The following is a 23392-nucleotide window of genomic DNA, read 5'->3' on the forward strand; positions in this document are numbered from 1 at the left end:
AACGTTTAATGATATGAGATGTCTATTATTTGATCTGTAAATTTTGGTAATGCTCCATAACCCTGTTCTGGCGACGGATATAGGTTAAGGGTAAAATAGCAATTACCAAGCCTTCCAAGATGCTGTAATACCCCGAAAATTTTTACAGTAAAATATTATCCGTGATATAGTAAAATAAGGAAATAAAGTGACAAAAAGGGAATTTTTGAGCGATGTCAATATTGAGAAGTATATTATGATATATTAATTGAAGAAAGGACTAAATTGCAAAGATGAGAAAAGTCTTGTTGCACAAGAGTAAATACTCAAAAATTAAGGGGTTGAAGTGTAAATATAAAAAATTTGAAGGACTAATGGTGCAAATATTTTAAGGGTGGAATGATCTAGAAACCAAGAAAAATTGATGAATTGGGACCAAATTGAATAGGTAAAAAAATTATGAGGGACTAAATCGTAATTTTACCAAATTAAGTGATGACTCAAGGATGGAATTCTAAAAGATCATGAAGGGCAAAATGGTCAATTAGTAAGAGAGAGAATTCTAGAATGTAATGATTATGTTGATGATATTTTAAATTAATTAATTAGATAAATATTATTTTATTAATATTTTATGAGATGTTTATTATTATTATTATATTATTATTTATTTAGTATAAAAGGAAGGAAAGATGAAGAATTAACAACACATTTCCTTTCCTATGCAAACTAACCTAAGATAAGAAGAAGATAAGAAGTTTGCTTTCTTTACAATTTAGTCCTTCCACCAAAAATTCATTATTTTCACCTAAAAATTGAAAGAATTTCCATAGCCATCAAGAGAGAAAGATAGCAAGGAGATGATGGGGAGCAAGAATATCAAGTTGGATTCAAGAAATCGAAGCTGGAGGAGAGAGAAAAATCAAGTTAAAGATTGAAGTCAATAAGAAAAGGTAAGTACATCAAGATTTCAATATGTTTTTAAGTTTGTTATTATTGATAAAGCATGGAAATAATGTTATAGTAGAGTTTTCTTACATAAGTTCCTATGTTCTTGATATGTTAGTGAAGAAAAAAATAAGAGAAAGTGATGAGAAATGGTGTAAAAAAAGAAAATAAGGATGTTATAACATGGTAATTAATATCTTGTACTAAAACAGTTTTGGACAGTAGCAGTAGTCTAACTTTGAAAAATCATAAAAAATTGTAGATATATAATTATAGGATGAATAAAATATTAAATTAAAGCTTATTAAGTGTAGTTTCTTATAGAAGAAATTATGTAAGAATGGAATTCTAAATCATGAGATATGATGAATTTTGTGAGACAAGGTCAGAATGATTTTGGGTTCCCCTGTTCTGAATTTGTAAAATCATAAAAAAAATTGGATAAAAATAATAGAGGCTTAAATTTTATGTTTAGAATCCTGAATGAGTCTATTTTCAATAGAAACAAATATGAACATCATTCGAATTCTGTACAAGGAGATAGTTAATTTTTAGTGAAGAAGGGTCACAACTGTCAGACAGCAGAATAGGGGTAACTTTAAAGAATAAACTGTACTTATTGACTAAACCAAAAATTCTGAAAATTTTACTGTAAGAATATATACGAGTCTAGTTTCAGGGAAAATTAACGAATCTTAATTTGGAGTCCTATAGCTCCAGATATAAATAATTTAGTGACTATGACATAGATGGACAGCTTGAATATTTATAAAAGTAAATAATAAAGATTATAGATAATGTTACTTACAAGTGTGCTACATACATCAAGGATGTGGAATGGAGAGGAGGAGGAGGAAAACATATATGAATATTCATTAAGCATGGCTAATTTGCATATTTTAGGCTTAGGGACTAAATTGAATAAAAGTAAAACTTTATGGGTAATTTTGTAAAAATGTCAGAAATGACCAAATTGCATGAAATGGATTATTTTATTATTTAAATTACAAAATTGAATGAAATTATTAATTTAGTTCAAGATCGGGGGAAAACATGTTTTAGGGATTAAATTGAAAAGTGTTGAAATTATGGAAAATTCTGATATTTTATAGAATTCATGGACTGTTATCAATATATATGAGAATAATAGCTGGAAATAAGGATTAAATTGCAAGAATTTTATTTTCCTGACCCTAAGGACGAAATCGTCATTAATTAAAAGTTTAGGGGTAAAATGGTAATTTTGCCTAGAGAATTAATTAAATGCATTAGAAGATGAAATGAATGAAAATGATGATCAAATTTATTTATAAAGATCCGGACGACTCAAATATGAGACTTGATCGTGGAAAAAGAAAAAATATCGGATTAATGAAATTATAAACACAAACAAGCAATGAGGTAAGTTCGTGTAACTTGAATTATATTCTTAAATGCTTGAAATGCATGTTTTTTATATGAATATGATTTGAATGTTCATTATATGGAAATTTATGAAACATTGATATATTTTATAAAATGGGAAGAAATCACGTTTGAATGAAAGGAAAATTCGATGGATCTCTGAAAAGGAATTGAGGGTAAAAAGGATCTAGCCCGGACGGGTGATCCTATCCTGATATAGCCCTCCCGAAGAATATGTGTAAAATGGATTTAGGCCGGACGGGTAATCCGAATTAGGGTCTGAATTTAGCCTGGACTGGTAATTCAGATCCAAGCTCATTAGAGTAATTGTCGTTGCAGGGGATTTAGCCTGGACAGGTAATCCCGACAATACTCTATGAGTTTATATTACAGGGGATTTAGCCTGGACTGGTAATCCCACTATAAGGATGAGGTTCACGGGAGTGTGCTCTCTGATATGAAATGTGTAAGACCATGGTTGAAAGATATCATGGCAGCCTGATATGAAATGTGTAAGACCATGGTTGAAAGATACCATGGCAACGTGATATGAAATGAACAAGACCATGGTTGAAAGATACCATGGCAACATGACAGAAAATGAGTAAGACCATAGTTGAAAGACACTATGGCATCATGTCAAAGATAAATAAGACCGTGGATGGGAGACGCTCTAACATCTGTTGAACAATTGATATTCAGGTAATATGTATCAGATGACGAATGGTTATATGAAATAATTATGAAGATAGATAAACGAAATAAGTATAAGTACATGGAATATAATTTATGTTAAGTTTGATATAAGTTATTACCGGAATAAATATACATAAAATATATGGAAATGATGGAGCATGAAATATTGATATAATGAAATGAATGATATATGCTTATGAAGAAACGGTAAGAGCATGATATGTTTCATGACATGTACATATATGATTATCTTTGATATGTTGATACAAGGAAATTATGTAAGTTGAGACTATTATTAAACTCAAGTGCGATATGTCGAGAAAATAGATATATCAATGTTGAATTTATATGAGATATGTGCAAGTATACTAACAATGTTGCTGTTTGATGCTTATACAAGTGTCAAACTGTTGATTGAATGGTAATATATTTATTTATATGATGCATTGAATCGGTAAGCATTTAAATTTTTTTTTAGTGATCTGTAAATGGTAGTAATGCTCCGAAACCCTGTTCTGGCAGCGGATACGGATTAGGGGTGTTACAAATGCCCCATAGTTCAGCATCTAAAACGGAACAAATGCCCACCAACCAGTTAAACCCAAGAATCCATCTGGCATATCTGTCACGAATTATTCCCCGATCGAAGCAATACCAGAATCTTCTTTTACTGCTCCATCTGAGTATAATTGAATCCAATTTGCAAATATGTGTTGAACTTAAACTAGAACTTGCCTAGTGAGAACATTTACCTTGCATGCAGTGATATAGTATTTAGCCCAATTGTATGATTTATTAATTTTTTTATAATTATTGTTAATGAATTAAACCCCAAAGAAAACAACCAAAACATAATGCAAAATAAAGTTGGTTTGATATAAAAATATGAGTATATTAAATTGTATATTAATGCCCTCACCAGTCAAAAGATTATTATAGAATATGGCTCCAAACGTTGACACTTATTTCATAAAGAAAAAAAAACATTGATGGACTAGTTGTGATTGGAAAATAATAAAATAGCAATAACATCTAAAGATATTAATTATTTGGATTAACTGATGTTATTATAAAAATAGAGATTTAAATTATATTAAATTAAAATATAAAGATTAAATATTAAATATGATCATAATAAAAATTAAAATTAAAATTTTACTATTATCTTATAATACTAAGAAAAAGAAAAAAAAATAAGTGAGTCCAAATATTTAATACCCTTGAAAATTTTGGTAATATTTTTTTTTAAAATCAATCCAAAAGTTTTAAGAGAGTAGTTAGCGTCATTAACTATTTAAATTAACTAATTATATTATAAAATATAAAGATTAAATTATATTAAAAATTAAAATATAAAAATTAAATCTTAAATTTAACCATAATAAAAAAATCAAAATCATGTTTGAGATTTTTTTTTATATCGAAAAATAAATGAGTGGGGGCCTTCCATTGGTAGATAAGTACATGGATTCTCTTGATAAGCTTTGAAGCACATATGAACTGCCTTGTTAACTTGCTTGTCATTAAATTTTACTTGTTTCAACACAGTCTTTTTGTTAAGTATCTTCCATACTCTTATTAGATTCATTAAGCTTGAACACTGCACATGCTAAGTTACAATACTTGTGCAAATTGTCTGTGGCCTCTTGAGACATATCTTATTCAGACACGTACTCAAATTTAAGTAAATATAGATTAAGATAGTCATTTGCCAAGATTCTCTCAGTCAACTCGAAATTCTTCGGATAATAGTCTTTTTAACTCCTTTTGCAGGTAGGAAGTGGTGAGATAGTGAGAGGACCCCCAAGTTCATCAAGAGAATTTTGTTCAAGCAACATCATCAAGATGTTGATTTTTGAAAATATTATATGGTAAGGTCGTAAATAGTTGGCTTTTCATAGAATGGATGATATTAGGTCTTTGAGTGAATTTGATATTTTGCCTCATTGTGAACCCATCATCATCGAAGATACAAGAGTAGGGGTGAATATTCGATCGAGTTGAGTCGAATCGATTTAAAAAATTTCAAGTTAGTCGAGTTGATGAATCTTATTTTACCAACTAAACTCAATTTGAAATTTTTTCGAATCGAATCAAGTAAAAAAATTTCAAGTCAAGTTTACGAATCCTATTATTTATACTCAATGTTGCGTTTACATGGACCAGTTATTTAACTAGTAGATGGCGTACAAGATTATTTAACTACATAAACAATATAATGGCTTTGTCTTTTAACTTAATGGGTAAACATTTATCAAAATGACGTAATTTTACATTTTAACTTAATAGTTTTGACTTAAAACTTTAGAAAAGGTAAACATTTATCAAAACGAAATAATTTTGTCTTTTCTTATTCAAATTTTTGGATAACTCGAGTTGTTTACTTCATATTCAAGTTAAACCAAAAATTTTGATTGTTTATTCAAATTGATCCGAATAACTCGAACTATTTAATTTAAAAATTAAATTTTTTATCGAATTTTTCAAATCAAATCAGATTTTACTCACTCCTACACAAGAGTAAAGCCATTGAAGATATGATATTACATGCAGGACTTCATTGTCACATATGTGAATCTTATTGCTTTCAATATTTGCATCCCTAATTGAATTGCACTAACTTGATTGAAAAATTACAAAAATACTATTTTTATATACAAAGCAACAATACTTGTATGAAGTTATTTTTGTCTTTTCATGTTTTTAATAAAACAAGACTATAATTGGATTAAAACTTTTAACTTTACCATTCGATTCACAACTTCATTTGGTTATAATATAATTTTTTTTATAAATATATTTTGTTACATTAATTTGTTTTCACCTGTGACATAATTTACACCTATATCTATTAATCTATCTATCATGGAAATAAACATGTAAAACTTGCATGGATGGAATTTTATATGAAAAGTAACTTGGCTCTATTGTGTTTAACTCTGATCCTCAAATTGTATTTATTTGACATAATATAACATAAAATTGAGAATGTTTCTTTAAGAAACATAGAACTTAAATTATATGGGTAATTACAAAAATGAAAAGTATGCTTTCCAAAAGTGGAATGATCTTCAGCAATGGATAATGATGAGTGCATGTGACCACTGGCAGAGATACTCACAGACAGCTTATCATTCTCATGGTTTTGATGGAGTTGGTGAAGATGGTGGCTTCAGATCCGGGTACTACATAGAAAAGAGGGTGAGTTTCAGTAAAATTCATTCATGTAATTTAAAGGATTTAACATGTAAATTAGTCTTTGAATTGGACCTCAAATGAAAATGTTCATTTCTTTTCTATGTATTCAAGGGATTGTTAAAATGTCATATCGCATTAGGGTAAGGAGAAGCGAATAGGTGAGTGTCCGACATGAATATGTTCATATTTTTAAACGTTCTTCCCGTACTCGTATTCGAATATGCAAAGAAAAATAAAGATTCGGAGCAACATAATGTATAAGAAAAGAGAGAAGTCATACATTAGGGTAAGGAGAAGAGGAGTGGGAACCAACTTTTGCATGTGGCATAGATTCAGTAAGTTCATGATCCATGGTTTGACTTTCTAATATGGGAGCATTTGTATAAGGGGAACCCTCTTTCTTATTCTCAACTTGATCAACTGCTCCATTTACTCCGAACCCTCTAGAAATTTTGACCTTCTTCTTCTTACTTGTAATATGTACAGAAGGTGGCAAAAGGGTCTCCTGTATTGCCTGCATGAAACCAAAAAACCATAACACATGCAATCCATATTCTATCATGTTAACCTAACACAAGTAAACGCAGATATTTTAGTAAAAAATAAGAGTTCAGGTAACATATATACGTATACATATTTAAAGTATAAATGAGATATAAACTAAAGGAACCTATGTTGCTGGCCTCATTTTTTCTAAGTATTTGTGACCATCACATATCTGAATATACTCTCGTGTTGAACACATACTCATACTTGACACTCGTACACGGCTCTAAGGAACAATTGGTCAATTTTAGACATGAGAATGAAGGCAAACAAAGAAAGCAATAAAAGGAATGAGATTTTAAATCCAAAGTACTTCAGTCTATCAACAAAAAACCTCATATTCAGGTGATGTTTTGTTTCAAGTTCTCTATTAGCCAAAGGTCAATACTAATCTAATTAGATCAATTGCTAAATCTACCAAAAAAGATACAAGAATAAAACAAACATGTACTCAAAAACATGATTTAGAAAGAAGGAAAATTGCTTAAAAGAAACCAAACTAGAAACATAAAAATGAAACTGAATTACTGTCCTCAGAAGTACAAAATGTATTCAAAACAGAGCTTTACTAAAAAGAATCCATGAACTCTTTGATTCAGCCATTTACTAAGAAACAAACAGACTTACCAGCCATCCTTTCTTGCCCATGACTCCATCCCTGATTGCATAAGCCTCCTTAAACCCCTTCTTATACAATAACTCAGCTGCTTTCAAGGAATTCCCATCAAAACTGCCTTACACAATAAGAGGAAACAAAGATGCAGTTATGAAATGGTTCTATTACAAACAAAGCAATTAAAGTAAATCCCAAAGGCTTACTTGTCAAGAACACAAATAACAGTATTTGCAGGGTTTGGAAACTTCTCCAGGACTTTCTTCACGAACCCATCTTCATTTTCAGCAGTAAACTGAAGTTGAACCGTGTCCTTGTTGAGGAAACTCAAATTTGGGGAGGCCAAAGAAGCCAGAGTCTTTTTCTTTCTAATATCCAAAAGCTGTGCACTTGGGTCATCACGAAGTTTCCTAAATGCATCAATGGCGGGTATGAACTTACATTTACTCAAGTACTGTTTAGTTAAAGGCACAACAACAAGCCAAATGAAAGTGCATCCAGCAACAAAAAATGGATTCTTGTTAAAAAACTCATCAACCGAGACCAACACTGCTTCAAGGTTTACTTTGCCAGGCTCGGGAGAGGATATAACTGTGTCAGAGACGGCAAGACAACGGAAAGAAGTAAAGAGGTTAAATAAGGTAAAAGAAACATGGGTTTTGGCTACAGTTTGTAAAATAGGGGAGTTTTGAAGGATCGAGAGAGGGTTGTGAGAGGGTAGTTTAATGGTGGGAGATTTGGGTTGTCGAGAAATAGAGTTTGAAGAAATTGATTTGAGGGTTTTGGGGTGATTTTGGAAGGGTGGAGAAGATGAAAGGATGATGGAAAAGGACTCCATTAATGACTGTCGAGGAAAAAACACAAGAGAGTAAAGATGATAAGAATGGAAATGACTGGGCTGACATGGAATCTAGCTGGCATGGTTTTGGTTTCACCAAATTCTATTGAAGGCTTAATACAGATCTGCTGTGTTTGAGCCTTAATTTCTTTCCAAGGCCCAAATGGAACTTGATAATTTTGGTAACATTATAATAAAGCTTTTTTACACAATTAAACTAAAAAAATAAATATTTATAAAAATGACCCAACCTGAAAAAATATTATGACGGAAATAATCTAAAAGCTGGAGTGTCGAGCGGTGCCAGCAACCAACTCAATCAACCTGCAATCATTACCTGCTGATTGGATCGAGGTTTAAAAATAATTTTTTTGGTGCCGACTTTGCAATGGCCGACACTCGTATGCGTATTTCTGTATACCTTTTGAAAGATACGAATATTTTTCGGTTAAAAAATTTTTTATTAAGTGCCAACGTCCACGTGGCTGGCACTACCTAAAGAAATTGAAAAAAAAATTAGTAATTTTTTGTGTCGGCACTGTGGTGGGAGGCACCTGTGTCAGAAAAAAAAATTGGTCTCGTGTTTCCCATGGCCAGGACCCAGGTAAAAAAATTAAATTCTTTTTTTTCGGCCTTCCCCATCTCGGCACCTAAGGATTTGTTAGAATTTCTTTTTTGTGCCAGCCATCCCTATGCCGACACTAGTGTTTAAAAAAAATTGGTCCCAACTTTTTCTTTACTAGCACCAATAGGCTATATATATATCTATCTTAACAGGAAGGGAGAAAAAAATTATTGAGATTACCCTGATGAAGAGAAAAAATGAAGAACCTTGACTTGGGTTCCTTTTGCCGATTGCAAATGTATCTTGGATACTCGTCAACGAAAATATGTTATACCGATGAGTTGTGATAAAAAAGATGGAACAAAGGCATCGTCAGTAATCCAACTAGCTGAAGATGTTCATTGTGGAAATAACATTAACTTATTAGATTGGAGGGCTACAAAGACCCCCCCTCGCCCCCCTCCTCGAAAATGCCAGAGTTGTGGCAAACCAATGTGAAGCATGTTGAGTTATCGGTGGGGCTACCACCTATGAGAGAGGTGAGTTGTAAACCAAACCTTGTGAGAAAAGCAGTGATGCAAACTGGGCAATTAAATCGATTAAATGCTACGAGTAAAGTATATCTCAAACACTTTCCTAGTGTTTTACATTATGACTCATGGGCTTAACAAAGATGCATAGGCCCTTTCAGAATTCTGAAGTGGGTATGCCGAAGGGTTTACAAACCAGAGTTAGCAACAATGCTCAAGGTTTACCCAATGTTCAATGTGAGGCAAGTCACAATAGGAGCAAGTAAGAGTGGTGGGCTCCTACAAACGAGATGTACAAAGGAGGGAAACAATTCGAGTTAGACGACGACAGAAACATAAGTCAAGACAAATGTTTCGAGGGGCAAAACTACCAACAAAGAGAATGGTTGGGAATCAATCGAGGTGTCGTGGCAATTTCAAGACGACTTAGATCAGTGTCATTCCAATGATGCAATAAGGACATCTTTAGAATGTCTCATAGAGGCCAGCTAATTAAATCAAACTCATTTAACCAACTTGGATTGCCTCGATTCGTGAAACAAATGAAAAACCACATCTACTTGAAGCCTTAATGGCCTTACGAAGCACTCCAGTAAAACTAGAGTTACTATGACAAATATTGTAAATCCAAAGAGATAAGATTGTATGAAGTTTAAATCTCTTAAGACTCTCATCTTGTAGATAAGCAAGTCTTAACCATCAATGTAATTTAAATTGTATCATTAGATCTGAGAAAGCTCAATTTGGTTCGATTTGAGTTCATTTATCTTTTGAGTTTGCTTTTGCTTCATTCTAGTGCCTTAGAGAATATCCCTTGAAGAATTTTAATTTTTGAGAGATAGGCTGACTTAGGCGGATTTAAATCAAAAGAATCACCTAAAGCCGCAAGGATTGCCAGACTAAAGTTCTGGCCCCGTAATATATATGCACACACACACCCTTGAGACCTAACTGCCATGTAATCACCCTTCTCAACCCTACCCCAACCCCATAATAGATCACATAATGAATAGTCAAAAGGGGATCAAAATTCAAAATAGTCAGTGTTCATACCAATTCAAGACTAAGAGAAAACATTTGTTTTGATAATACAACAGTCTTTCTCCTACTCTGTGGAATCATAGTCCCCAAAACTAGAAATTGTGAATACTTGAAGTATGCAATTTATTAACTATGCAACAAACTCTATGAGAAGTCAAAAGAACGCCATTCCACAATCTTTTCAGCCACATGATCGTCTGGTATCATCTCGAAAATACTAATTTAGCAGATCCAGAATATTGCTTCCCTTATGACACAGGTTTGACTGAAAAGTAGAAAACAAATATTCAATGGAAGCTAGTTTCTCAGCTTCAAATAGAATTACCTTGAAAGTTATACTTTTTGACATTTTTAAAAACGTTTACTAAAAACCTAATGCAGCAAACAGTCTAGTTCTAATGCACCATTTACATGAAAATATTGAGTGATCACAATTATTTCTTCATTGTACCTTGATTTTCCTGAGTGAAAGAGAAGAATGAAGTATATAATGTTAATACCAAAATATCAAAAATATAAAAGATGATCCACATAATGCAACAAAAATAGAGCAAATCTGGAATAATATGCAATACCTTCTTTTTTGTGTTTCTGGACATCATTAAGATCTTCATCTCCATCATGCCTCCTTTTCTGAAATTAACTTAATTTTAAAAAGAGGGATTATTTCTTGACATTCATGATGACAAATCAGTTGGCAAACTTGTGCAGGGAAACAGCAGATACCAGTTTATTACTGGCAACAGAAAATTTTATTTTTAATGGTCGAAAGCAAATGCTTCATGCATAACTTCAAAGAAACAATGTCATTCTTCAACAAATAACTGATAAATTAGCTGGCTGATTTTGCGTCCTTGCACAGCATCATAAACTTTTATATCCATGAGCTTAACAATCCTTCCACAATACTTGAGGCCAAAAGACCTGATCAAGCAATAGCTTCAAAGGAGGTAACAAACTTCCAACCCTTTTTTTCATGGTGCTTTTTTGAATGAATCATGATGCTACTTCTATCCTTCTTTGTTTCCTTATCTTTATCTTTATGGCGGTGCTTGAGCTTCTTATTCTCTTTATTCTTATCCTTTTCTCTATCTTTGCGCTTTTTATGCTTCTTCTCTTTTTCTTTGTCTTTGTCTTTGTCTTTGGCTTCACCCTTTGATTTCCCAAAAATTGTAGGAACCCCTTTTTCATTCTACCAAAAGAACAAACTAGTTAAGAACTTCAAATGAAGTCATGACTAACAAAGAAAATTTTTGTCAATACGAGAACATGTATGAGCATGAATTTTTTACCGACTCAATAATCAATGGGAAACTTAAATAAAGCTAATCTCAAAGAAGAAAATTTCTTACCTCAGGCAATTCAACAGGAGTGGTTTCTCTCAGGTCGAAAGCATCCGTAAGAATATCCAGGTCAAATGGCTGCAAGTGGACATTAGTTTCTCTGTTATACGATGTATTCTGAATAAGCTGGCCCAACAGCATTCCTTCTCCTTTTCTAATTTCAGTACCTCCCACCACAGTATGAAGATAGTGAGTGTCTAAGATGGACATCGGAAGATGTTTCTTGCAGAAGAAGTCATGGTGAACCAGCAAGTTATACCGACTTACAAGATCAACAGCACCACTAAGCTCCCTTGGCCCTAAACTTTATCTTGTCAGTTAATAATAATAGTAATAAGAAGAAGAAGAAGAAGAAGAAGAATATCCAATACCAATTAACTTTACATGAAATTTTAGTCAACTAACCCTCAAATCATCAATCCAAGATTTTCATGTTATACTAAACCAGAATAGTGTCAAGGAATCTAAACTTTTCTGTGAGTAATACTATAAGCAACATACATCATGTGTGATTTTCGCATCATTTGAGTAACTTAGTTAGCAAGTAACAGATAGTGGATAGTTTTCGAGTTAAAAAAATATTTACAAGAAACATGTGCTACATGCATACAATATATGACTGATGAAAAAATATAACCAAGCAAAATAACCATCATGCATAACTTTCAGATATTTTACACAGACGTAATATAAAATAGGGAATGATGGTGACGTATCATAATGATCCCGACTGATATCAAAGAAATATCATTAACCATTATTGTCTTATGGAAAAAAAAAACATATAGTCTACAAACTCTGACAGTGAAGACTGAAGAGTACAATAATAGGTAAGAACCTAATAGCAAACCCAGCATCAACCAAAAAATGCAATGTGAATAACAGAGTAAAACTACAAACCACATGCTAAAGATATGGTACCTCTTCCAAATTTCTGGCCTTCCGAATCCATGAGTTAATGATTCATGAAACATTTAACATCATAGCTGTAATTTTGTAGCCAAAGTCAGGGGAAGCATCCATGAATATCAAGTAAAAGATAACCATAGAGGTAAACAAGATTTAAAGAGATCCTGATTAACGTAAAAGCCTATACTATAGCACAACAATGCTATTCTACCATTTTAGAATTCAAATGCATCCATGTCTGGTAAGTCCATATATTTTTTAATTTGTTCCCCTTCTCTCACATGTGTGCAAAAGTAGCATCTTGCAACTTTTAGGTTCTATAGCTGATTTTCACCTCAAATAGATTTCTCTAACGTAGCAATTAATTCCTCTATCATTATCTTCCTTAATTTCATTTGTACTCGGAACAAATGTATCATTAGTACCAAATGCTGAAAACTTTTGCCACAGCATATATGCCATTCCCAGCCACCATTATCTTCAACTAATACAGATCTGATGGGGAAGGAAATCCATGGAAGAGGGCACAGAGGCAGCCAAATCTTCGTTCTCAAATGTGTAAATTTGTATAAAGATTGCAAGATAAAGATGGGTCAGTGTAAGGGTGTTGTGCATGTCTAAGGGTAGCTGTGTAGGATAGAACTGCTAAGTAAAAGGAATCTCCAAACTGACCACTTTAAGGTGGAGTTGGTCAAGAATATCATCAGAAGGCCGATTTTGGACACAGGTTGGGCAAATCTAGGAAACCTTCTACTTACCAAACAACTAGTGTCGTTTGAATGAACAAGAATGAGATCCAGCCCCTCTGAAGCTCTTCTCATACTTCAATAATTTAATGATTGACACAATTCACAGTTGTGGATTAAATATGTCAACTGTGAAGTAAAACTGATAAAGGCCAGGTCGTTTACATGATAACCATTTCAGTTCAAAACAAAAGGTCAAATGGTTGTGGAACTATAAGTAATTCTATGAATAAATTTACCCCAGGAATCTTCTTTGTTTCATAAATTTCCAAGAAAAATAAAGCTAAACTATAACTAATTCTATGAACAAAGAAGAAGTAAGAGGAGAAAGAGAAACATAAAAAAAAATCAACTGAGAAACACGAGAAACGTAGAAAGAAATCAAGACTACCACGGACTTGGAGCAAAGTTGCTGAGATGCTTTAAAAGATCACGAGAAAGCAAAGCACGTTCCTCTTCTTCTGTTCAGCAGTCTTCACGCCTCAGTACCAGTAAAAAGGGAAAAGAGTGCAAAAACAAATTTGAACAAAAATCAAAACCGAGTAAATTTCAAACAGGAGAAAAGGATTGAGAATTGAGGAATGAAATGAAGGGAGCCCAAAAGATTGGAATGGAAGGGTTAGAAACAGTTGATCAAAGAACGTTGGAGGCAACGAAAGCTGTACTTTTTCAGGGTTTTGCAGTAAGATTAACGACCACTTTTTTGTTTGTAAATTATACCTCTCGGCTCAGGCTTCGGGTCCGCAGCTTCTCTGGGGGTCCGTCGGGGTGTCTTATTTGCTGTCAAAGAGCGTGGGGTGACTCCCCCCCCCCCCGGGGTCAATTCCAATTTTCTTTGGATTCACTTATTTAATTATTTTAGAATAAAAATAATTTCAAATAATTAAATAAATCACGCTGGATTGCTGAAATTTCTATTAAGGCTGCTTTTTACTCTATTTTTTTAATACGTTAAATTAAAAAATTAATTAATATTTAAAATATTTTATTTTATTTTTTAAAATTTTATCCACATAACAGACAAAATAATCCAATAACAAATAAATTTTAATCAATGAGTTTGCTCACAATTTTGTAAGAAATTCCAATTTTTATTTTTTTTAAATGTAATTCAATTTTTAATATAAACACATACTTTTACCTTCATTTATGATACTTTAACCTTCATTTATATTATTAGATTAATATCTTCAATAGGATATTTGTTACTATCGGTAAAAATCACTTGAATCCAAGGTTTTTACCGATTATCCTCGAATAAGTCACTGGAAACGATTAACCCGTCTCAACAGCTCTAATCTTGAATCTGCCGGGAGTGAAGATTAGAAGCCACGAATAGAATAGTACTTATAAAATTAAACTATCAAATAACGGAAGCAGCAGGCAAAAATGCCAGTTCCTCGTATACCTAATAAAGAAGCAAAGCCTTCAGTCTTTTTTTTTTCTTAAATTCTAGCAGCAAAAGGATGAAGTTTTAGAAGGAAAAAAAAAGAACAAAAACAAAAATTCCGATGCTGAATTCACCCAGTGTTTTCCTCAACCGTAGCATCAACTTCAGCGGCTTGATCAATCATCCTCATCAGAATCATTATCAACTCCGGCAGCTGAATTCAAAGCCTTCAACCTATCAATCAACTTCGCCTTCCTTTCCTCGTAAGACAGCTTCTTCAGGTTGTACCTATCATGCAGAACCACGTCGGGAATAAAATCAAGTTTTCTTTCGAGATTATATAACTAACTAGTTTGGTCAGTCATGCCTGATTTAATAGGCTATCTGAACTATGTTAATAAGTAAATTGCAAGAAGAAAGAGAAAGAAGCTTATACCTTTTGTGTTCCTTGGGAGGAGCCTTCTTGGATTTCTTTGCTTCTGGACTTGCACGAATGGCGGTATGAACCTTCTTGTACATTCCCTCTATGGTGTCAGGCTCAATGCTTCTCTTAATGTACTCACTGAAGTGAGACTGGTACTTCTCTGGCTCATCTTCCATTAAAGTCTGACAACTTAACAAAGTGAGACTTGCAGACAACAAGATATGAAACTGTTTCCAAATTAAGACGAGAGAGAACTTCAACACCATCATCACTCCCCTCTAACCACCACTTCATAAACTTTAAACCTTACCCTCATGTATGCAGCAACATGGCCACCGTAAATGTATTTGCGGTGAACTTCAGGATCAAGTTGCTTACTGTCCTTGTTAAATCCAGCAAACCTCTTGTCACCGTGAGGAATATCAATTCCCCCATCCAGAGCACCCTAAAATGAAACAGGACTACACATTAAAACTGAATGATTAGAAAATGCAAATGGAAGATTGTTGAGCTAAAAGATAATATCCAAGAATAGTTTTCTTCAGCAATAAATGGCATAAAAGCATGGCCTAGCTGCTACCATAAACAGATAAGCTTAAATACTCATTGCACAAAATTTTATAATATCAAAACAATTGTTCCATCCACAAAAAACTCTTCTCTTTCGCTTCCAGAAATTTAACCTCAACAAATAGGGTTTAGGGTTTAGGGTTCCAAATACATACCAAACTATTTCTTTCGCTTCCAGAAATTAACACCTCAACCTCAACAATGTTGAGGCATACAGATGAGAAATATCAATGCACTGAAAACTCAATTAGCAAGCATGATGATTAACAGGGAAATTCTTATATTTGTGTTATGTTTGTATATTTTTCTTGTATCATAATCATGGCTCAGGTATTTATCCAACTTTAGGCAAGTTAGAATATTTGTGTTATGATCAAAAGATTCCACAACTTTGATAAGACTAGGACAAAGAAAACCAATGAGCACAACCTGAATCAGGACCCATAAATAGGAAAGGGTTCCACTTACCTTGAGAACACCAAAAACACGGTTACCAGTAGTAGTTCTGATAAGACCAACATCAAGGAGCGCACGGAAAGGCCTCCTGGTCTCTGCTGGTTCAACAGTGAAGTCCTCCCCAGTTGCCTGCGAGCAAATGACACATGATTTACAAACTTATCATACATCTAAACGAAAGGTGTAAACAACCCATAATTCTTCAAACCTTAAAAATAATGGCACATGCATACCTCAACATTTCCCTCATACTCAGCATCCATCTCCAGTTGCTTCAGTGTTCGGCGAGCCAAGAGGAGTCCAACACAATAAGCTGTGTTTGAAGCATCATCAAGTAAGATACCACCCTCAGCCAGGGAGTAAAAAGACCATTTGAACATTCATACAGAAGAACATGACACACCTGCAGCATAATTGGTAAGGCCCACTTCAAGTCCATAGCGGGGAAGTTCATGAGCATAAGCTGCTGCAAGAACTATATCACCAGAAATACTAGCATGTATAATTTGTGCAACTATATCCTTATTGGTCTAATAAATGTGTTAAGGTTGGAATGTTAACCAGCGGCCCAAAAATGTTTATACGAAGAATAATGTAAAAAAATGAAAGAATAATCAATATAGGTTAGCACATATAATTGCATACAGAAAGTCGTAGCCTCAAACAAATTATCAGGCTGTCAGAACAAATTACTCACAGAAGTTGACATAAAAAATGGCTGCTTGCTAGTTGCTACCCACATCATAAACCAAATGAAAGTGACGAAGTGGGGGCGGGGGGAAGACAGTCAGTCCAATATTAGGATACAAATCTTGCAACGAAACGATATTTTGGGGTATTGTACTTGCTTTTATCCTGATTGATAAGACGGTTCCTGGCCCGGTAGTCAGTCTTGCCCTCTACAAGATTAAAAAAGTATTAAAACATCAAAGAAAGCAAGGACAGATCTGCATATCACTATTTAAGGTACAGACATCAGTATCATACCTCGTCTTCTCTTGAACTTAACTTGATATCTTTTGAAGTATGCCTTTGACTTTTGAGCTTTCACGTAAGGCTAGGCCACAAAACAAACCAACTCAGCAAAATGAGGAAGCATCTATGACAACCATTTCAAACACAAATAAACCTATAAAACTGTTAAGTACTATATTATTTAGACTCGAATGTAAATGTCATAGAGAGTATGTTCAACATTTTTTTCAAGTTTTTCCATGTTTTTGGGGATCTTGGCGGATTTATTTCCTGACTCCTATGTCCAAATATAGATCAAACGTAGGTAATTAAAAGAAAGATAGCTAGTCAAGGTAATATAAGCATAAGCTAAGTACTCAAGTCCCATGCTTTTCACAATTACAAATATTTTACATTACATCAATACTTACCACCATAGTTTTTCAGCTTTAAGAGATAATATTAACAATCAGTAAACAATGTTATCTTCTATAAACACGTTTATTTTCATTTCTCTTATGGAAGTAAAAAACGAAATTGCAAAACAAACAACCAAACATTTCCTAATTCTTTCCAATGAAAAATAATAATAAACAGCTTTACTTTCTTGATGCTTGCTTCGATTCGGGTCAATTCTACTAAATAATTCAGGAAAAAGGAAAATGACAAAAAAAAAACTCGAAGACACTGCTTAGACTGAAGTTAAATATATTACAGGAAAACAAGAGATTAGCTCATTCTATTGATTCTTTTCTCAAACAAAATTGTAACGTCGTAAAGAAAATGCATCCAGTATTTCATGTTTTTTATGAATTTTAATCAATCAAGAACGAAGAACAAACAGGAATCTGACATCAAAAACGGTACAAAAACAGATTTAAGAGAAGCTAAATTAACAAAAAAAAAGATAGCAAATTAGAAAAATATATAAAGATAATAAAGTATTGTGAGGAGATTGAGATTTTACCATAGCTTTGAGCACAGGGGTTAGCAGCCGAGCTTTGAGAGAGAGTAAAGAGAATAGAGATCTGTCACTAAACCCTACTGGAGTGTTTTATAGTAAAAAATCAACGGTGACGATTGGTTTCATTTAGATGTTGATTTCCCTAGGGTTGGTGGTGCACTCTAGGCCTGTTAAAAGGCCGAGTTAGCTGTCCAAACCCGGAATCCCGTCAGATATTTGGAGGCTGACTATTTCTATATTATTATGTTTTATGTCACATAGAAATTAGATTTATAATAAATATGTAATTTATAATTTAACATTAAAAAATATATTTAATATTTTTATATTAAAATTTTAATAAAAATATATTAAATTATTATTTATATATTTTATAAAAATTAAAATTATAAATTTAAAATATATTTGAAAATAGGTTTAGATTTTAGGGATAGTTCCGAGTTTAAGTAATTGATTTATAATTTAAAATTAGTATAGTCTACCCTTTTGGACCTGAAACTCTTAGAAGAATTTTTTTAGGCTATATATGGAAAGATAGAAATAAAATGATCACAATTTTGGGTATTCACCTAATTTTGTTCAGTATAAGTGCTTTCTTCTAATATTCAAGGCTCTTTATTTTGGGGGTGTATATGATTATTGGGTATCGAGAGGGGGAGATATAAAAGAAATTACCAACTTGACTCTTAACCCAAGTGTTATATTTGATTATTTACTAAAATCTCTTTTTGGAGGCGAAGGATGCTCATGCTAGACATTGGGTTGATTATTTGTTTGTATCGATTTATAGAGTAAAAATTTGAAGATCAAAATATACTCTAAGCAAAGTTTTCAAAATCGGATTGGTGACTAAACTTACTAGGCCATTGGTTTGTACGATTGGATTAAAGAAATAATTAAAAAATCATAAAAATAAAAGAATATATATTTTAAAAAAATCAGTTCAATCTTTTTTTAACCTGGTTTAATTGGTCTGTATCGGTTCACGAATCAATCAACCTGATGTCTTTCTCTAGATCGATACCTCGATTGGTTCCTGATTTGACCGGCTGGTCCAATTCAAACAACTATGACTCTAAATATCTACACTTCATACATCTGGAATTTAGTCCTCCTACTTTTATTTTCAAGAATTCAATTCATCTACTTGTTGGATTTAAAAATTCACTTTCAAATTTTATACTTATCCACGTAACATTTTAATTGAAAAGTTAAATATATTGACTATTTAAATTAGTTAATAACATTAAAAAAAATTATAGAAACCAAATTATGTTAGAAATTCAAATAAAAAGGATTAAAACTGAAAATTGAGCATATTAGAAGGACCAAAATTAAAAATAATCATTTTTATAAATAAATAAAGAAGTATGGTGAGTGTATGCCAAGTGTTAGCATGAAGAAGATGGAGCTTCCTTTCATATGCCATATTAGAATGATTCCTATCACGTTTCGGATTGGTTAATTATTTTTAAGTCAAATTACAAAGTAAATATTTAAATATTAAAATATACTAGGCTTCGAATTTTCAGGAAATTACTCTCTATCTCTCTATTTTTCAGTTTTAAAAATTCAAATCCAATTATTAATATTATTAAATTTTTTTATTAAATCTATTAGTATGATATTTTAAAATTTAAAAAATATATATACTCACTTATAACCATGTAACAAAAAAAATGGAATTGATTTAAATTTAACAAATGATTTTAACAGTGTTTACAACTCTTAAAAGTTAAATTAATATTTTAATCAAATGACATTACAAAAATTGAGGTACCTAATTAAATAAAAAAGTTGAAGTATAAAGATTAGATCTTAAATTCGAGTGTAGCACATTGACTAAAATTAAAATTTTGCTATTGTTAAATGATTTTCAAATTGAGTGTAACATAAGGGGGAAAATTAAAAATTTATCATTTTTCTAAATAATGCAAAAATATAAGAAGAAAAAAAAGGGGGAAGTGACCCATTATATATAGGTATGGGTAACATAGGGATTTAAATTTAAATTTTACCATTTTTATAAAAAGGGGAAAAAACAACACTTGTAAATCAAGTTTATATATAGGTACATAGATTATATATTATATTATATTTATAATATAATAAATAAATATCAAATCATGCTGAGCTTAAATTAAAAATTGGTTCAAAATTTTATTCAAGCTCAAATTTGAGCTTAATATTTATTTCAAATTCTCTCATATTTCGAATAGGTCTTTGGATTTAAACAGATAATACAACTCATGAACATCTCTAGTTGAAACAAATTCACACATCAAGCAAAAAAACAAAACAAACCCTTGATTTCAAAACTCCTTAAATAAGGAATAAAAAAACTCGTTAGGGCCTTGAACCTGATATACTATAACATTCTTTAACAAATATATTATCTTGTTTTTATTAAAATTTCCATCATATAATACATGTCAAAAGTTATCAACCATAAATAATATTAAATTGAAATCACTTGTTGAAAAGTTAATTGCAAGTTACGTTCCAACAAGGTCGGACGAAATTTGATTAACAATCTTCTCATTTTGGATATTGACGTAATGTTACAACAAAACAACACACTCCCAATACAAATTAAAAGTATGGGAAATTGGACATGTTGAATCAAAACATATTACTTCTCATAATACATCCACAAAATTACCATGCATTTTAAGAAAGCAAGAATAAGTCTATTCAAAGCAATTACAATAAACCAAATAGAAAATGGTTAAGACATGTTAAAAGTTGTGCAACCAAAATTCTTACTAAAATAAATACAAGTGGCAAGACAGGGGATCTACAAGTGTGAAGGCTAAAGTTTACTTCCTCTATTTGATGTTGACTAGAATAAGGTGTTTTAACCTTACTACATTTCTTCAATTTGACTTTGATTAGAATAATGTTTTAACCATAGACTTCTATCCCAATAACTCCTACTTACTCAACATTTCTCCCCCCGTTTATAAAATAACAAAGGGAGAAATTTTTTATTTATCAGCAACCTTTAAATTAATTTTGTATCAAATAACTTTAATCTTCTCTCTGTTAAAGAAGTTGAGCTAATTATTGAGGAACTTCAACTAAGCCTCAAAATGTTCAAATATTATTGTCATGTTCATTCTTTTCTCGATCATTCTAGAAGTAATAGTCGTTAATGGTACAACATCATCGAACTCAATAATATGGTTCGATAGGGCTTATAATAGGTTCACTTGTTGCTTTTTTTATCACAGCTGGAGGTGCAATAACTTTTACCTCTTTCGCAATTGTGATTGTTTCTTTAACTTCAACATTAACATTATATTATTATTGTTCTATTACTACATTAATGTCTTTAGTAGACTCTAACATGAGAAACAACCTCTAGTTGTTATTTGCCAACGAAATTATCTTCAATCATCTCATCAAGCAATTAATATCATCAAACTTTTATTGCAGAACAATTGAGGCTTTCAACTCTTTTAAAGTAACAATGATAACCTCTTCTATCTGGTGATCATTATCACTAATAGCGATTAACTTTTTAGTAATAGTTTTCTCAAAAGTATAATAATTACTAACATAAACTAAACCCATAATATAAGAAACCATCGACATTATAAAACACAACATTATCACTCTTTTTTGAGAAATAAGTTAAAGTAATGACTCGTCCTCATTAAGATACCATTTTTAACCTATAATACAAATAAAAGAATATGAAATAACATCCACACCAACAAGTAGGTATTAATGTCATCAAAACTTGGATCAATGATACTTGGTGATAATAACAACTTGTTGCAACATTAAAAACAACAAGGTTTGACTATTTCTATCTATCCTCAGAAATGACAAGAGATACCTGTGTATTCATGTCATTAATACCTATCATACTTATAATAACATCTATTTTAATATAAAAGATTTATTTTATATTATAAAAAATAAAATAATTATAAAATTGAATACTTGTTTGGACAAAAAATAATTTAAGTACTAATTTAAACGTTGAAGCCAAAGTTAGATTTCAAAAAATGTATTTACCTTTTAGTTTACAACTACAACCCTTACTTAAAATTTTTTTTAAGTAACAAGTATGATGAATTATACTCATTTATTGTCATAAAAATTTCACAATTTAAAATTATAGAGTTAAACTTTTAAAGTTTAACATAATTTATTTTAAATATTTTAATTAATTAAATTTCATGAAAAAAATACTTAAAAACTATTCCATTGAATTTTTCTTACATCATTAAAAGTTTTTATAATATATATATATATATTAAAGTTTCTATAAAAATAAATATTAAAACTTAGAATAAATTACATAATTAGTCACTTAATTGCAAAAACTTTCAATTTTGTCACTAACGTCTTCAATCACTTTTGTTCTGGTCGCCCTTCATTGAATTATCAACGAAAAAATATGACATGACTTTTTTTAAAATTGGTATAATAATATATTTAGTTTTCAACACTTACACATTCTATAATATTAATCCTAATTTTAAATAATTTAATAAATTTCATACTCTACATTTACGAATTTTATCAATTCGCTCTTCAAATACATTTATTAGGAAAAATCTATTATAGGCAACAAGAAGATATCGGGAGACTTCAATTTAGTCTTATGAAATGGAATAAAGGCTGGGAGAACATCAACTTGGCAATTGAAGGACTTGAAAAGAAGTTATATGAATTTAATTTTTTTTTCTTGTTTTCTTCTAAATATTTCTTACTTAAAATATTGTCTAAATCTAGTCTAGATAAAAAATATTAAATTCAAGCTCGGGTCGATCCATCTATATTATTTTTTATATAAAATAAATTTAAAAAATACAATATATTAAATATATTAAAAATATTAAAATAAATATATATCAATAAATTGAAAATATGAAAAAAAAATTACACTTAAAATAATAGTAAAATAATTATAACTTAGCAAGCAAATACATCTAAAATAATAATAAAATTAACAATAAAATAAAAATTATACAATATCTAAAAAAATAATAATAGCAATATAATAACAAAACAAAAACAAAAAATAAAAAAAAATATTTTTTTAGCTAAATTTAGGTCGGATCAAGCTCACATCAAAAATTATTACTCAAGGCCTAACCTATTTAAATTTTTTTTTTAAACCCATTCTCCAAACTTATAATTTTACTTTTGAACATGTCAACACGACATAATCAGTTATAATAATAACTAGCGGTAGTTGCATTAAATGGGTCTGTATTTGGTGGTTGCTCGTGTTTGATCTAGAGGAATTGAAAAACATATT

The 23392-nt window shown here is 31.3% G+C and overlaps 3 protein-coding genes across 6 annotated transcripts; all 3 read right to left on the bottom strand.

Moving 5' to 3' along the window:
• Positions 1-5954: 5954 nt before the first annotated feature.
• On the bottom strand, positions 5955-8305 carry LOC107961471 (rhodanese-like domain-containing protein 4A, chloroplastic). Of its 2 annotated transcripts, none has more exons than XM_016897597.2 (4): positions 7591-8305; positions 7399-7501; positions 6506-6739; positions 5955-6212 (listed from the first exon to the last, which is right to left on the bottom strand). In XM_016897597.2, exons 1-4 carry the CDS (start codon positions 8220-8222, stop codon positions 6165-6167), a joined length of 1017 nt encoding a protein of 338 aa, XP_016753086.2. In that variant the 5' UTR covers positions 8223-8305; the 3' UTR covers positions 5955-6164. The 2 variants fall into 2 exon arrangements, with proteins under 2 accessions (XP_016753086.2, XP_040931684.1); XM_041075750.1 differs by having other exon boundaries at positions 6539-6739; positions 7591-8284.
• A 2042-nt stretch (positions 8306-10347) lies between these two features.
• LOC107961483 (mediator of RNA polymerase II transcription subunit 19a) lies at positions 10348-14905 on the bottom strand. The gene is made up of 6 exons (XM_041075911.1): positions 14898-14905; positions 14077-14189; positions 13755-13817; positions 11711-12000; positions 10934-11550; positions 10348-10819 (listed from the first exon to the last, which is right to left on the bottom strand). Exons 1-5 carry the CDS (start codon positions 14903-14905, stop codon positions 11287-11289), a joined length of 738 nt encoding a protein of 245 aa, XP_040931845.1. The 3' UTR covers positions 10348-10819; positions 10934-11286.
• Positions 14691-18321, bottom strand: LOC107961561 (60S ribosomal protein L5). Of its 3 annotated transcripts, none has more exons than XM_016897665.2 (9): positions 18118-18321; positions 17184-17253; positions 17004-17095; positions 16600-16726; positions 16430-16509; positions 16209-16325; positions 15481-15615; positions 15183-15352; positions 14691-15034 (listed from the first exon to the last, which is right to left on the bottom strand). In XM_016897665.2, the coding sequence occupies exons 1-9, from the start codon at positions 18118-18120 to the stop codon at positions 14923-14925; spliced, it is 906 nt and encodes a 301-aa protein (XP_016753154.1). In that variant the 5' UTR covers positions 18121-18321; the 3' UTR covers positions 14691-14922. The 3 variants fall into 3 exon arrangements, with proteins under 3 accessions (XP_016753154.1, XP_016753153.1, XP_040931685.1); XM_016897664.2 differs by having other exon boundaries at positions 15183-15397; positions 18118-18315; XM_041075751.1 differs by lacking the exons at positions 16600-16726; positions 17184-17253; positions 18118-18321 and having other exon boundaries at positions 16430-16599; positions 16894-17095.
• Positions 18322-23392: the final 5071 nt, after the last annotated feature.

This window comes from Gossypium hirsutum, chromosome A08 (assembly GCF_007990345.1).
Source record: "Gossypium hirsutum isolate 1008001.06 chromosome A08, Gossypium_hirsutum_v2.1, whole genome shotgun sequence".
In the NCBI taxonomy this organism is placed as follows: Eukaryota; Viridiplantae; Streptophyta; class Magnoliopsida; order Malvales; family Malvaceae; genus Gossypium; species Gossypium hirsutum.